Here is a 16,660-nt window from a genome sequence, read left to right as displayed (position 1 = left end):
CAATGTGCAACTCTTGTCTGAATCATAATTGAAAGTGAGCAAAAATTTGAATATGGACTGAATACTTAAGAATATTAAGTAAATATTGCTGGTTTTTGCTAAGAATTATAATGTCATGGTAGTCATATTTTTTAAAATCTCAGTGATATGCACATCTGTGAGTTGCTCTAAAATACTTAACAAAAAAACTCAGTTAAAAAAAGCTGCGAGGACATAGATTTGCCTTTTGTTGATAACTGTTGAAGGTGGCCAACGGGTACATTATACTATTCTTTCTACTTTTGTGTATGTTTGAAATTTCCCATAAGAAAAAGTTTCTTAAAAAGCAAACCAAAATAAATATTGCATATAACTCTATCTACAAAAACAGTGGCGCATACCCAAAATGAAAATATCATACTTGATCTTACACTCCGTTCTTTTATTTCCTGCAAGGCTAAAGTGCAAATATCAGAATGTTTAGAAAATTCAATTAACTAAAAAGCTATTCACCAGAAAAACTAAAGAGACAAATTATCTCGCTTTTTACATAGTTTTTGGTACAACAAACATTATACATTGCATATATATAATTATGTAAAGATACATATAATAATTTTTGTTAGAAGCTATTGGTAAAGCTTTAGAACAATCAAAAATTTTGTCAAGTGAATTTTTAATCTGGCAGATAGAGAAACAAAGGATAAAATACTCAACGTTAATATTCAGTGGTTGTATGCATCCAATTAGATCATTTCCCATGATCTAACACTTCAGACCCCAAAGCACAGTAAGTATTTAAGATGAACTTACGGCAATTTCTCTCATCTGAAGTGCCATTATCTTGGCAGTTGTTTATACCATTGCAGACATACTCAAGAGATATGCACCTTCCATTATTGCAAGCAAATTCTGTGCTGGTGTTACAGGGCCTGAACAGGCACCCTGCTTCATCACTGTTGTCACCACAGTCATTGTAGTGATCACAGCGGTAACGGTATTGGACACACCGCCCATTGGCACAGGTGAAGGCTGTCCATGGGCAGGTGTGAAAAGCTAAGAAACAAACATTAAAGAAAGCCCTTGATTAAACCATCATCCTAATTTCTAAAATTAAACCATCATCCTAATTTCTAAAATGATACAATCAAATCAGATAGAGTTTAACTTTCAAGGCAAAAACAACTATAAAACGGGCTGCGTGCAAAGTGAGATAACATATTAATTTTTTAAGCTAGTCATTTATAATTTAATATCTTGCACACTTTTTATAAGCTAATGAAGTATTTAAGCTAATGTCAATGTCATTCCATTTCTCTATAATCTCAACTTGAAAGTTTATGTCAAATATCATTCTTGAGTACTGCTCTCTTTTAAAAAATTAACTATATGAGACCAAATGGTCAAGCTACTCTAAAGCATGGATTAGGAGGATGGAGGGCAGTGAGAAGAAGTTAATGGGAATGGAGCAACCAATGTCACAGAGAAGAATGCAACCAGTGTCACTGAACAGTATGTGTAGAAATTGTTGAACAGGAACGTGTCTTGCTGTGTATACTTTCACTAAAATATGACTAAATATTAAAAAAGAAAAAAAAAACATTTTTATCTCAATCACAGGAAAGAATGCAAACAGAGTTTATTTGGGGAAAATAAAAACTCGCAGGCCCTATATGGTCTGCTAGAAAAGGTAACTCACTTCTGAACTTCCTGAGAAAGTCCACTGTATTAAATTGAGGATTGGGAGTGATTTCAATGAAATTATTGGATTAATGGCCCTTCTCCTATCACCTGTTGAAACCCTGAGTCCTGTGCTAAGTCATGCTCAGCATGCACCAGGCACCATGTAAGTGTTTTTTTATATACTGTTTCTCCCACTCTCACAAGAACCCTCACAATTTTCTCTTATTCCTCACAACTCACCACAGACACTTTCCACCTCATCACTGCTGTCACCACACTCGGGGTCATTGTCACATTTCCACTCCTCCGGGATGCAGTGCCCATTGAGGCAGGTGAACTCGTTGACACCACACCGGGTACCATTGTCCACAATGCAGTGCTTGTTGTTGTTGGCCAGATACCAACGGCCCTCAGCTGGACACTGGCACTCAGCACCATTTGGACCTGAAGAAAGGCAGGGCCAGAAGAGTCAAAAGATTTGTGTGGCAACCATTCCTATTTTCTCCACCTCAATAGCACTCCCAACAGCTCCTACATTAAATGCTGTACAAGAAAAGCTGCAGAAACTCTGCCCATCCCTTTCCCATCAAGAACAACCACCCAATTTCTAACAAATGTGGATAAATCACCACTTGCCACTCATCTACATCAAAACAATAGCAATGATTCTTCTTTCTCAGCAAAATTTGCAAAGTAACGGGTATCAAAAGGAACATCTTCCTATGAGTTTATTATTCTCGATCAAACACACTATGAAATGTATGAAGTATCTAATTTCATACCCTAAAATATCACCAGAAACAAAATCTATACATCAGATCTCCTAAGTGGAAGGTAAGTCATGAACTGCAGCACCCCAAAGCCATTATCTTGCTTTCACCTCTATCAAAGTTGAATTTAAAATGTTCTCTTAAGGAAGAAGGAGACCCAGGAATTGTGTAATTGGCTCCATGAGCTACTGCCTCCCCTTCATTATGAGAACTGGATGGTAACCAGCTACCATTACTGAATGCTTTGATCAAGGGTGCAATAGGTGGATTCTGATTTGCAAAGGCAGGGGATGAGGAAGAAGATGTAGAACACATTCTTATGGAATCCAGATTTCCTGGACTCATCGAGACAGGGGAATGATGATACAACATGAAGAACATAACCAATATCAGAGAAGAATATATGTAGCAACTGTTCAATGAGTGTATTATCTGGCTATGTATATTTTCCCAAAAAGAGGACTCCATGTAAGATAGAAATGAAAACTGCCTAGATCATCCTCTCAAAATACAAAGCCAAAATCTATTATACAGATTATCCTGAAATCAAGGAGTACATTTTTTTTTGTTTTGTTTTGTTTTTTAAATTCTGTTAGAGCCAAATAGTCCCTCAGTCTTCCCTACCAGTTATCATCATTATTACTCTTCGTGTTTCTATCTTCATGTGAAATGACTCACCTGGCGCACAGATATGGCTGCAGCCCCCATTAAACTGACTGCAAGGATTGCTACATTGACTTTGCTCGCTCTTCCCAGAAATGCGAATACCCATAGGACGAGTGGGCAAATTGGTGATCATTACAATCTGCCCTGACCCATCATATTTGTTAGCTCGGTAAACTGACTTTGTGTACCAGTCAGTCCAGTAAATATACTGGCCGTAGAGAGTCATGGCAAAAGGATGTAAGGTTGTGCTGACAATGACTTCACGGTCCATGCCTGTTAGAGAGCTGCGTTCAATCCGCTGCCTAAAATGAAGTAAAAAAAAAAAAATGCTGAAATTTAGAGAGTACGTTTCCCAAGTAGCAGCCCAATAGCTAGGCCCAACCACTGCTACAAGGCCAAAATAAGGAACATGAGCAAGAAAGGGTTCCTGACCTGTAGGCACCAACTATAATAAACTATTCCATTAGGGTGATCGGAATTTGAGCAATTTAGGGGGTTCTTAGAGAACTTACGTATAAAATTATAGTAGCTTGCTAGAGAAGAAAGGGTCTATTTGAGAAGTTGATCAAAAGCCAAAACTAAAGAAAAACATTTTTAAAAGACACTGAATGCTAAAGCCAGTCTGCATTTAAAAATCATTCATGTTTTCATAGCAGTTGCATGGGTAATTACCAATTTAATTATATTTGTAATTAAACTTGAAATTAACTCATCTAGTAAAGCCTCTTTAGATATCTTTCAATTAATAACTATTCAATCTCATGACAGAGATAAATTTTCACAAGTATATTCATCAAGCTAGAATCTAATACAGTTCCTAAAAGTGTGATTCTACATTTTAACCATTCTATTTTGGTTTTATTTGGCATATTATAGTTTCATCACACTACACAAAGCCTTCTTTGGAAGTGGGGGAAAGAACTCTTCTTTATCAACCCCATATGGGTAACACATACAGGCTGGCATCTGCCCAGTAGAGAAGCTCTTCCTCATAGTCCAGAGTGAGCCCATTGGGCCAGACCAGGCTGCTGTTCACAATGGATACCCGGAAGTTTCCTCCCAGTGTGGCTCTCTCAATTTTGGCATTAGTACTCCAGTCAGTCCAGTACATGTACCTAGTCATAAAAAGGAGTCATAATTAATTTAATACAATGAACCCCATTTAAAAAAAAAAAAAGGCAGCATTCTTTAACTGCAAATTGCCTTTAATATGGCAAAAGAAACCCTACTCCATTCCCAACTGTAATTTGCTCAATAAGGATTTACTGAGTCAGGGCTCTGATTCTCTACTATGCTGCCAATCTTTCTAGTGTCAAAAGGAGATGTGCACCGCATCCTCCTGCCCAGAGGAAATCACTCGATACTCTTTCATTCTTGAATACAGCCATAGTGTCATAAGCTCATACAATGTTGGCTGTCTGTGAGCATAACATAATTTCAGGCTCCATTCTCCCAAAAATAGGCAAGGACAGGAATATGATTAAGAAGATTATGGCATACCCTCTGCAAGGATCTAACACAATTGCTCTTGGTCTTAAAACTCGGGCTATCACAGTGCGATTAGACCCATCGACGGCCATAGAATTAATTGTCTGGTTGATGTAGTCACTGTAATAAATTCTGTTATTGATCCAGTCAAAGGCAATGCCATCAGCAGATCCTATATCTGAATACACAAGCACACACAAAGGCATTAGAGTCTCAGTATGCATTTTAGAGCCACTCAGCTCATCCACATGTGTTGGACAGATTGTGTCAAAATTAGCTGCATTTGGAACGCACTTACCTGAAGCAATGACTGTTGAACTGTCCCCTGAGTACAGGTTGACGTAGGAAATCTGGCCATGTCCAGAGTCTGAATTTTGTGTGAAGTAGATTCTATTATTTAAGCTGTCATAGTCCAGGGCCACAGCAGTACGTTCCACATTTATTGTACGGAAAGGTGGGCTATGGTTTTCAGGGTCCAATTGCAAGCTTCTTAATGAATTTTCCAAGGCAAAGATGAGAACATTTTCTGTTGAAAGGGCACAGCTCTTTCCATCACTTTCCACAGTCCCAAAGGCACAGCCACATTTTGGAGTCTGCAATCCAGGCAGAGCAAAGCAGAAATGGGAGCACCCCCCATTATTTTCCATGCAAGGGTTGTTATTGACCTCTGCTGGTGACCGGGGCTGGACCTGCTGATCAAACATGGCCACATCTCTTAGCCAACTGAGATTGTCCCTTATCACTGTTGGTGGCTCTGTGTTCCCTGGTTCTTTGCTAGCTTGAAGGATTTTTTTCAAATTCCTATCTACCCATATGATAGAATTTCCAAAAACAGTGATACCATAAGGAGTTGGGTAACGACCACCAACACGAATCACTTCAGATTCACCACTAATAATATGGGTCCTCGTGATCATATCTAAAGAATCATCAACCCAATAAATATAGCTATTGTAATGGTCCACTGCCAAGCCCCGTGGTGTGATAATGCCTTCTGATACAAGCACAGTTCGATTGGTACAGTCCAGAAAGGCACGTTCAATCTTTGGCTTCTGCCCATAGTCGGCCCAGAAGAGGTATCTGTTCTTGGGGTCTACGACAATAGCCCTGGGCATATCCACCGTGGCTTTAAGGAGAATGCGCCGGTAGGTAGTATTGATCCGCAGAACTTCTATCAGTGTTTCAGATTCAAAACCATTGGTAAAATAAAGATTTCCTGCAGGAAAATAAAGAACATGACGATCGATGAATATCAAGAAAAAAGGGGATAGCTTTTCAAAATCAGAACAGGCTATTTAAGAGATTTGAGTTAGTTTATGTTGTCTTTTCCAAGATTATAAATAAATGCCTCAGTGTCAACTTTAATTGCAAAAAATATTTACTCTTAGTAGCTAAAGACATGGCTTCTTCCAACTTGGAGTGCCTAACTTCAGCTTTCTAAGCAGAATTTATAGCAAACGTCATGGCCCAGTTTCTACCAAAAGTTCTATTTTCCAGAATGTCCTTCTTCTTAAAGTATCTATTATCGCAGCATAACTTCTACATTAGCATTATGAAAGAAACAAAGAGGGAGAACCAGCAACATCTCAGGCAGCTACCAATATCAAATGCTCTTCATGCTTAGCGTTGGCAATGCTTTTCATAGTCTTTCTAATTAGTGTCCATGTTTTTATTCCATGGAACTTCTAAACCAACACAAGAAAACCCCATTCCTGTTGGACATTGCAGCACAATGTAGATACTAGACAGAAAGGCCATGGTGTGCAGATAGTATTATGAACAGAGACTGCCCCCCAAGGGCAAGGAGAAAAGTTACTTTTAAGAGGTTTACAAGTAGGGAGTTCATACAAGTTACGTCAGCAACATTCTTAATCATACTACATAGGGGCAATAGGTTTACATATAACCTCCAAGCAAAAGCAGGATTCAAATGCAAAGCTGGGGTGGGGGGAAAGCCCACAAAGGAAACAGGATTTTTAATGCAACACTGTGGGGTTCTGTCTCACTGTCTTCTTATTTTATACATAAACTAGAAAGTTTATCCTAGCTACACGTGCTACAGATCTGTTTTTCTAGACAATTACTTAAGTCGTTTAAGATAAATTGAATTGTACATTTAGACTAAGCTACATGTACATGTATACTAAATTAATAATAAGGTGTTTCAGTTGACAGATTCATAACCAATTTATTATTACCATAATTAGAACTGTACAGAAAAATGTACCTAATTTCTGAATCAGAAATGTCTAAATATTTCAAAGAAAGGCACATAAAAACATAAACCATAAGACAGTGTCCATTTACCTTAAAGCAATGTTAGTTGCCAAATTCTTGTCAGCTCTGACTGACTGCCAAGCAGGAACCTGGGGTCTCCACCCGTTAACAACAGAGATGCAAACACAAAAAGCTTTTTCACTAAAATCACTGTACAGCTTACCTACCTGCTACCCAATCCACTGCAATACCCCGGACTCCATTTTGTCCTATCCCACTTGTAACAATGTTTGTAAAATCAGACCCATCTGGTTTGACTCTACGGATTGCATTCTGGGATGGCACAGAGCTGTAGAAATCACACCAATAAATAAGGCCAGAAAACACATCGACATCCACATGCAGTGCATTTCGTCCTGCAACATTGAAGAAAAGGTCATTAAACAATGTTCTAGCTGGAACTAGAATTTCTAAATGTCTGCCTTTCCTCTCAAACCTTCATTCCCAACCTCTGCTCTGACCGTTTCACCACATCCACCACTCAGATCTTGGTTTCCAAACACTATTTCCCACAATAAGGAATCTGAGCTCCTGGGTGGAAATGGCTAATTACATACAGGCTTGGGGCAGGTGGCCATGGAAGAGGCTTTCCTTGGCCTAAGCGGATTATCAATTGGAGCATCAAAAGAGCAATTAAGGTAACTGAATATAATACGCTGAATTAAAAAGATAAAAAGTTGAATGATACTAAATTTTAAGAAGATAAAGAGAGAGTAAAAGTGACCTCTCTTTATAGAGGAATATTATCTAATAAATGTAGAAGGAATGATAGCATTAGAAAACTGTCATTTTGCCAATAGCCAATTAAATAGGCATTTCAGACAAGGGTCATCAATGGCTACTAAAACTGAGTGAAAGGTGCTTTTAAAAAGGGCATAAAAATGTGTGTGCATGCATATGTATGTATACACACATGTAGACAGAGGGAGAGTGAGAGCTGAAATGTGAAACGATTGTGGAATCTAGTTGGAAGAGTATAAGAATGTTCACTTACCTGTCTTACAACTTTTTGGTACAAGTTACAAGATGGTAACTTAAATACTATTTGAGATATGGAAAAACAAATAGTAGTGATGTACATGTGACTATGATAACCAAACAGGAGCATGGGTGGTTCCAGAAGCACTTTGACTCATCTCACCATATATACTTCCTACCCCCATTGCCCCTTCTTCTCTTTTCCATTTACCCTCTATTTCTGTCTTTAGTCTCTGGCACACCCCTTGTGATGCTAGCTCCACTTGTGCTACGTAGACCTAGAAACCTCTTGGTTCATCTAGAAGGCAAGTTATTTCATATACGCACAGTACGCAACAATAAAATGCTGCAAAAATACAGTTACTAAGGAGAGACCAATACTTTGAACTTGTTTACTTCAGTTCATCACGTATGTATCAATCAATCAGATTGTGACCTATTACTAACCTAACTAATAATATTTCTACCCCAAATCTCTACTAACAGTGAGAAATAAGGCACAGTTCTTCTGAACTCCAGAACACTTCTTACAAACACATGTTACATTCTGTACTGCCCTAGACCTGTGGTTCTCACTCAGTGTGGTCCCTGGACCAGCCGCATTAGCCCCGCCTCAGACTACTGAATCAGAACTCTGGGGATGGAGCCCTTATCTGTGTTAACAAGCCCTTCAGGTGTTCTCAAGCACCACTCTAGATTTCAGAACCACTCAAAATCAAAACTATGTAGCAAAGCTTTTATGGCACCAATGCTTTCAATCTGACACTAGATGGAGTGAAATCATACTTATATTAGAGTTGACGTACCTGGGCCTGCCACTGGCACCATGGCCTGTGAGTGATCTGACAATTCCAAGCTAAAGCCTTCGATCACAGACAGCATCGAAACAACAATGAAAGAGTTATATTGAGAGCAGGTCCGATTATCAGGATTGAGTTTAAATCCGGTGGCACAGGCGCAGGAGAACAGCCCTCCTGGTACAGGCAGGCAAATCTGCTGACAGGCATTTATGTTGTTGCTACAGCCATTTGTGGAATCGGCAGAATCTAAATGAAATCAAAAAGACTTCATAACTTTCGGCTTTACCTACTTGCTACTCAAAAAAAAAAAAAAAAAAACACGTATAGTATCTGAGTTAATAACTTAAAAACAATCAACACTGGAAAGACCAGAGCTTATACAACCTGTTTTAATACAGTACCACAACTATTGCATAACAGAGGATGGGACAGCAATTGTTTTTCTCCTACAAATTATGCAAGAATGAGAGGGTAACACCTCTCTAATTGATCAACATGATAAACATCTGTTTGTAAAGTATATTAAATAAATATATTTAAAGCTTTTTTTTTCACATTCAAGAAAAATAAATACAAATTGACAAACCTGGGCTATAGTACAGGAAAAAAAATTTGATAATCTTTGGTTAGAGGCTAAAAGTTATAAAATATGTCAAAACTATAAAAAAATAATCTTTACATCATAACACTAATTTAAAGGGGCAAATAAAAGTGAAAAGTATAAAAATATTCAAGTAGGCAATAAAAAAAAGGCAATATCTAGGAATATTCCTTTTATGATTAAAAATTCTATTATTACTTTCCCAGCAGTCATCCAACAAATACTTAATGAGCACCTTCTGGGTGCCAGGCAATATTACGCACTGGGTAGACAGCAATAAACAAAGTGCTTGCTCTTACGAAGCTTACATTCTAACAAATAGATAATATCTCAGGGAGTGCAAAGTAATGAGTTAAAAAGTGATGTTTAAGAGATGGTTATCACTTTTAAGTGATATTTTATGTAGTTTTAATTGTTTGCATATGGGTATTATTTGTATGTGGGTGTGTGTGTGAAGATGTATAAATGTCCACGCATGTGTATGTTTCAGTGACAAATACTTACCATGTCTGTAATAAACTCGAAGACACCTCAGATTTGGAACATTGTCTCTCAAGACTACTTTGTTGGCCCCAGTTGCTTTGTCAACTCGTTCAATGACCTCATAGTCTTCATCAGAATAATAAAGGAAGGAATCGTAGACAACAATTCCCCAAGGATGGGAAAGGTGATATACCAGGATCATTCGATTTGTACCGTCCACATTTCCTCTTTCAATCTAAAGGAGCGGAGTTTTCATTAGTTTTACTGACTCATAGTGCAATGAGAGAGAAATTTTAAACAAATACATCACATTTATATAGCACTCTATCCATTATCACATTTTCTAATTTGATGGTCACAACTTCAGGCATTGACAACGAAGCTGGACCTCAAATAAGTCAGTTAACTTCCTTAGATGCCTGTTGAAGAAAAGGAGACTAAACTTCCATTCCTTACGTATAATGTCTAACTGTGGGCCTTTCCAGAGGAGCCGACTGACCCTATGTTTAACATCTGCACCAATGACTTCTGTATGTAATAGGAAACGTACTCCATACAATCACAAAAGATATTTCCTAAGTGTGTCAACATGGATTAGCTGACCAAGCTCAGCTGAAATTAGAAGCCTAGGCCAGGGTTCTAAACTGAGCAGTGATCAAACTTCTTTGTTGTGCTTCAATAATGAGGGCCTAGTCAAGGTTGGAGAGGGAGGCTCAGATGGAGGTAGCAGAAAAAGGCTAGACCTGAGAAAAGAGGCTGAGGACAAATTGCTAGCATCTTGTGATGATTAAATGAGCAGAGTGAAGAAGTAAGACGGTACTAACCTAGGGGAAGGATGGAGAGTCACACCACTAAAACTCACAGATTCAAGACGGCAGAGCACACATGGAAAGGGAGGGAGAGGCAAAGTCCAGTCTGGATGTGCACAGCATCCATAACATATTTTGTACACAAGCTCCATATTGTGTGACAAGAGCTTTCTCATCATTGCACAAATACATCAAAGTCTGCAAAGTGCTTTCATACATATCACCTACTTTTTTTTTTAATCCCCTAAGTCTGTCACTGTCATAAATTCATATTAGGAGTGAAATTAGTATTCCTTGAACTGATAATGATCTGAAAGCCGAACCTACCACACAATATATCAACTTCAAAGACAGATCTAAAATCACTACTGCTTAAAAAGCAAAGAAGAAACTGGCATGCACTCAATTCAACATCCAAATCTATATTTTAATTGACCAATAATTATTATTGAGCCCCTAGCCCCAGATCAGCTGCATAAGCACAGCAGCGAAGGTCAAATACTATTTAGTAAATAGTTTCTGCTTCTTATTGCAGAATATAATGAACTCACCCTGAAGTTTAAAATTACAAATAAAGGGAGTTTTTACAAGTCAAACATATAAGAGTGTAGTTATGAGGGGACACGAAGCTCTTAGTCTCTACAACTGGAAAGCCCAGAGAACATTTGAAAGAAAAGCTCTAAAAGGATAAGTTAAAGAAATGAGAAATGAAATTATTTTGTCAGAAGGAAAACAAAGGTTTGCTCTAGGGAAAGAATTTAACAGGAGAAAGGGCAATAACACAAGTGAGATTGCTCAATTACACAAGCTCAGCAGTGAAGACCAAAAGAAAGGGTGTTCATACCACTCCTGTGCTGGTGACTCCCCAGTAGAGTTTCTGCTCCCTGAGGTCAAGAGTGATGAACTCCAGGTGGTCAAGGTTCCCAGTGAAAAGGATTTTTGAAAATGTGCCATCCATGTTAGCACTTGCAATCTTGGCAGGAACCCCAGTCTTAGTTCCTTGGTCTGACCAGTACAGTTTCCTACAACCATGAAACACACCGGCATTTAATAAAACAAAAGGTAGATTGGGGTGAAGCATCTATAATTTAAATATTTAAATAAAAAATGTATGTTTCTTGCCCTCATATGCTCACAATTCAATGGATGAAGTCTGAAACACAAATATCTTGTTGCATATAATGTGAAGGGGTACTTAACCAGTGATCTAACAATTTCTGTATATTTCCTAGTCATTATTGGGGTAGAGGCCATTTAAAATGGTGTGTAAATCAGGAGGCTAGGATCTTCCATTGGTGGCGGAAACTTTAGCTTGGTCAGACAGGTTGGAACAAAAGACCCCTTTTCAATAATCAAGCCCTCTTAAAAGAATCACATACTAGCTAGTACACCGGGATGGCCAAAGCTAAGACAAAAACTCTCAATTACCTCCCTACTGACCTATCAGGCCCATAATTTAATTCTTATCTAAATCTCCATCTACCTCAAACCAGTCACTCCCTCACCTCATCTGATTTCTGTGTTGAAAGGTGCAAACAGAAGAATGAATAACAGTTTCCTGAGAGGGTGGAATCCCATCAGCATCCTGCACCACCAGGTGTATAACTTGTCTCTTTTGTTTTGATACATGAAAGTTCTAAGGTGAAGGAGCTACTTTCCATGGCTACGGAGAACCTAACTCTTCTAGTCTTGAATTCCTTTCTACTTTGCATCCTGCTCTAGCCTCAGTGATTGAACATCCACCAAGACATTCTTGTCTCAGGAGTGCTCTAACACTTCAGTTCTAATCATCTTTTTCACATGACTCTTCCACCACCAATCCAATTCTAAATTTCTGAAATTCTGTTTCCAAACTCTCTTCCCTGCTGTTGTTTTATTTCTCCTACTGAACCTGCCATTATTTCATTTCTCATCTTGTATTCCAGGTTGCCAAAATCTGGCCAGACAAAATCAGAACACCCTTGTGAATTCTGAGTTCACTAACTTTAGCTGAGGCGTGTATATTATCCCTAGCTGACTTTAGATCAAGTTCCTGTTCTCCATAAATCTCTAGCTCTTGCCCCATAACTTTCACGCTCAATCACTTACTCTTCATCATTGATCTTTTCTGCCCCTAAAAGTATGACCAGGTCTCCCTATTCAAAAAATTATTTCTGGCTACATTTTGCCTCTCAAGTTTATTTTTCCCCAATTTTTCAATACCAAACTCCTAAAACTTCCTCATCTTCCTTTCACTAACTCCTTTCTAACTGTCTAACTCCTTTCTATCTCTATTGAACATCCTCTTTCAAATGTCACCACCAAAATCAAACCATCAGGGCTCCTTCATCAACCCATAAACCCACTGCCATTGAGTGAATTCTGACTCATAGTGACCCTATAGGACAGAGCCTCTTCCAGTCTGGCTCCCTAAATGACTGTATAGAGTACAGTTTCCACCCAAGCTTCACTTGCCAAGTGAAAGACAAATAAGATTCTCTTTCCTCTGAGCCATTATACATTTTATTTGTTTAATCAGTTAACCTATCCTAACTAATGCCTCCCAATAATAGGCACACAATTAATAAATTCTTGATGAATGAAAAATGAATAGTGAACTGGCTTGAGTTTCCAAAGTGGGACTTTAAGTCCAGGATGGTCATTCTTCTGGGAAGAATAACTGAAAACTAGGACAAAATCAGCATGCATAAGAATGGAGTTTTTGTTTTTTTGTGCCCTTTAAAAATTAGGTTTGGTTTCTATGTCATTCTTATTTAAAGCCAAGAACTAAACAAATTACTTCCTCAGGTCCTTTCCAGGCCTAAGAATCTGCAGACTTTCGAATAGAAAGTCAAAATTCACTTGAAACAGATGACTACTTCTTTAAAAAAAAAAAAAATCAATGCTAATATTTTACAGTTTATTATTCTGGTTCATAATATAGTACAGTAGATCAATAAAATGTATAGCTAGTCAAACAGACCAGAGGACTCAAGTCTATATCCATTAAGACTGTTTTCTCCTAACTTGTCTCCCTGGCTTCTCTCCACTCCAATCCTGACCAATCTTTTTGAAAGACATACTTCTTCAAATTCTCTGCTAGCTCTTTATTACTCAAGAAAATAAAGTCCAATTCCTTAGCATGACATTAAAGTTTCTCCCCAAATGGCCTGAGTTGTTATCTCCCATCTGGTCTCTGATTCTAACACTCTCCACGAATACACTAAATATTGCCATGCTTCAGGGCCTTTAGAAGAGCCCTGGTGCTGCAGTGGTTAGTTAAAACACTCAGCTGCTAACCGAAAGGTTGGTGGTTCAAACCCACCAGTCACTCTGTGGAGAAAGATGTATCAGTCTGCTTCTGTAAAGATTTACAGCCTTGGAAACCCTATGGGGTAGTTCTATTCTGTCCTGCATGGTTGGTAAAAGTCAGAACTGACTTGACAGCAGTGGCTTTGGTTTTTAGTCTATGCCTCTGCTGTTCCCTTGACGTCGGATACCACTCTCCAGTTGCAATCCATTTTCCACCTACTGGAAGCCTTCCCATGCTTCAAGGTCTGTTTCAAATGCTATCTACCCCCAATTCAAAAAATTAAAATTCCTGAAATTTTGGCTTGTTTGGCATTAATTTTAAATCCAGTGTTATTAAAGAACACAGAATAAAACAAATTGTATCATTTACTTTAAATGTAACTCAGATATTTCTCTCTCTCATCATATGTTGTCATATGAAGTCAGAAAATGTCCTAAGTTTGAAATCTTCCATTGTATCAGACCATGACATTAACAAAAATGGTGCTGTAGAGAAGATGTGTGAACACTCACCCACGAGCAGGATCAATAGTTACGGAGATTGGAAAACCAGCTCCGGTAACTGTCCCATCATTGGTAATCAGTGTTTTTCTGTATCTGTGATCTCCCCTGAGAGTCAAAACCTATAGCATAAAATCGCTATTAGAATTGTAAACAAAGAAGTTGAGATGAAGGAGAACCTACATACATAAACAAATTCCAAATCATGATTAAGGCTGAGGGTATTTCAGGGCTCGGAGGAAATCCGCTCAACAGAAAATGAGACTGGCAATAGCAAAATCACCTCCTCAATTCCTATTTTCAATTCACCTAAAATTTCTGGAGAGGAAATTGATTCAAATGGGTAAAACATACAGAACCACTGCTTAAGAAAACTGTAAACACACCTTAAAAAAAATTTAAGAGAAAACCCTGGAAGACAAATGCGAACTCCACAGCTCTCCCACACCCCAATGACTGGGTCATGTCCATGAGTGACAGGTCACTGCAAATACAGTTGGTCAGAACCATCTGAATTCTGTTCCAAGTCAATGGCCTGAGTTAAAACACCTGCCCTGCCAGGTCCTAACTGTATGATCTAAGGCAAGGTAACGCTACCCTCCACATAGAGCTCACAGAGCTGTCAGATAATAAGTAAAACCTATGAAACCCAGAACCCATGTAAGACAGAAACCTGTCAGAGAAGGAAAATTCAAAATTTTCCACTAATAGAGAAGAAGAGGAAAGTGTTAAGGCTGTACCCTGTCAAAGGCACAAAACTTGCGAGACCTGGAAAAACAACAGTCCTGTCGAGTTGCAGGTCTCACTGTACATGTAAAACACCACGTGTTTTATATTTTTTTTTATTTAAGCAGGACAGAGTAGGCAGGCACAATAATTCTGTGAGGTAGACACCATTATCATACCCATATAATGGATGACGGAAACCAAAGAGGTATACTGTCTTTCCTAATGTTATCTATTTTTAATTATTATTATTCCTTTAGAGGAATCATAATGTTAACTGAGCCTTGAAACATCCCATAGAAATATGGGTTATTATACTACAAACAGTATTTCTTCATCAATTTCTTCAGAAATGAAGAATACTGTTCTCCTTCATCTCGGTCTGAGAGGAGAGAAAGAGTAAGGAGCTAGAAAATGTGCCTTAAGGTTTTTCTCTAAAATTCTTATTCAGTACAAATATACATTTATGGGTGTATTTGTATTTCTGCCTCTCTCTCTCACACACACACCCCTCTCTTCCTCTCTCTTCTGTATTTTTCCCGTCCTGTTTTGTTAGTCCTGCTTGGAATAAAACAATTTTTCCCTTTTCAGTTTGCCTCTCTCTGCTACAATTTTTCTCACCTTTTCCTAGGCCTAAGTGCTCTTTGATTCAAGGAAAATTCCTTTCCTTGCTTTCTGGAATACATCTAGCTCTCTCTCACTCAGCCATTCTTCACTTTTCCATTATAAAATTTCTTTTAGTGAATGGGCATACAGCTACCCCTAGTGGAAAACAATTTCTTCAATGCTTCTATTTTCAAGTTGAAATTAAATATGAATTTCTCCTATGCTGAATGATTTGTTGTACAGATAAGTGAACTCCATTCTAGTTTTCTAAGTAATCTAACATTTATCTGAAACAGTCACTTACAATTTATATCAAAACTACTTAGAAAATGACTAAAGGGGAAACCAATGAAAACACTAAAAGGGCAGTTTACCCTTGGATCATTACCTTCATAGATCTTTATGGATATTCTAAATACATTGATGATTTGAGGGCAACAGGGCTCTGAAATTCATAGGGTACCTTACCATTATGATGTACTTTTACTTACTGAGCTGCTAACCCTATCTTATAGACAAAGAAGCAGAGACTCAGAGAATTTAAGTAATTTGTCCAAGGTCAAACAGCTTGTGAGTGGAAGAAACACAGTGCTGTCCATTGTCACAAATTTCATTTTCTTATCTGAGGGTCGAGCAGACCCTGCTAATCATCCCTCTTATAAAACCCTCTCTTTCCTTTATGAATTTTCATTTTCAAAATTATGGATTAGTAATCTCTTATATCATCTTAACCTTGTCCCAGAATGGAGCAAGTTACCTCTGAATTATTTCATGTGATTTCATACCTACTCCCCATCTAGAATTTCTTCTGGGAATTAAAATAGAAAGAGCATTCATCTCAAAAGGATAGTATCAAAGGAATTAGAATCAAGTTTCAACTTTCTGTTTCACTGTACTGGAGCCACAGAAAGACCTGCATCTAATAACAGAAGTAACCTATGAATCTGGTTTAGAAAAAGCATTGAACATTAAAAAAAAAAAAAATTAGATAAGGAAAATACG

General features: G+C 38.0%; 1 protein-coding gene across 1 annotated transcript in view; it reads right to left on the bottom strand.

Annotated features, from left to right (window-relative positions):
• The window catches only part of LRP2 (LDL receptor related protein 2), a 155,622-nt gene that overhangs the window by 56,409 nt on the left and 82,553 nt on the right, over positions 1-16,660 (bottom strand). The window contains exons 34-44 of the mRNA XM_064287447.1: positions 14,339-14,448; positions 11,379-11,556; positions 9,747-9,960; positions 8,648-8,887; positions 7,031-7,219; positions 4,885-5,802; positions 4,599-4,764; positions 4,055-4,213; positions 3,111-3,400; positions 1,903-2,106; positions 793-1,035 (exon numbers count right to left, since the gene is read on the bottom strand). Of these exons, the coding sequence (XP_064143517.1) occupies positions 793-1,035; positions 1,903-2,106; positions 3,111-3,400; positions 4,055-4,213; positions 4,599-4,764; positions 4,885-5,802; positions 7,031-7,219; positions 8,648-8,887; positions 9,747-9,960; positions 11,379-11,556; positions 14,339-14,448 (2,911 nt within the window). The remainder of the gene's footprint in view (positions 1-792; positions 1,036-1,902; positions 2,107-3,110; positions 3,401-4,054; positions 4,214-4,598; positions 4,765-4,884; positions 5,803-7,030; positions 7,220-8,647; positions 8,888-9,746; positions 9,961-11,378; positions 11,557-14,338; positions 14,449-16,660) is intronic.

This window comes from Loxodonta africana, chromosome 6 (assembly GCF_030014295.1).
Source record: "Loxodonta africana isolate mLoxAfr1 chromosome 6, mLoxAfr1.hap2, whole genome shotgun sequence".
Taxonomy (NCBI): Eukaryota; Metazoa; Chordata; class Mammalia; order Proboscidea; family Elephantidae; genus Loxodonta; species Loxodonta africana.
Note: the sequence above shows the minus strand (reverse complement) of the source record. Positions and strands in the feature narration are given on the sequence as shown.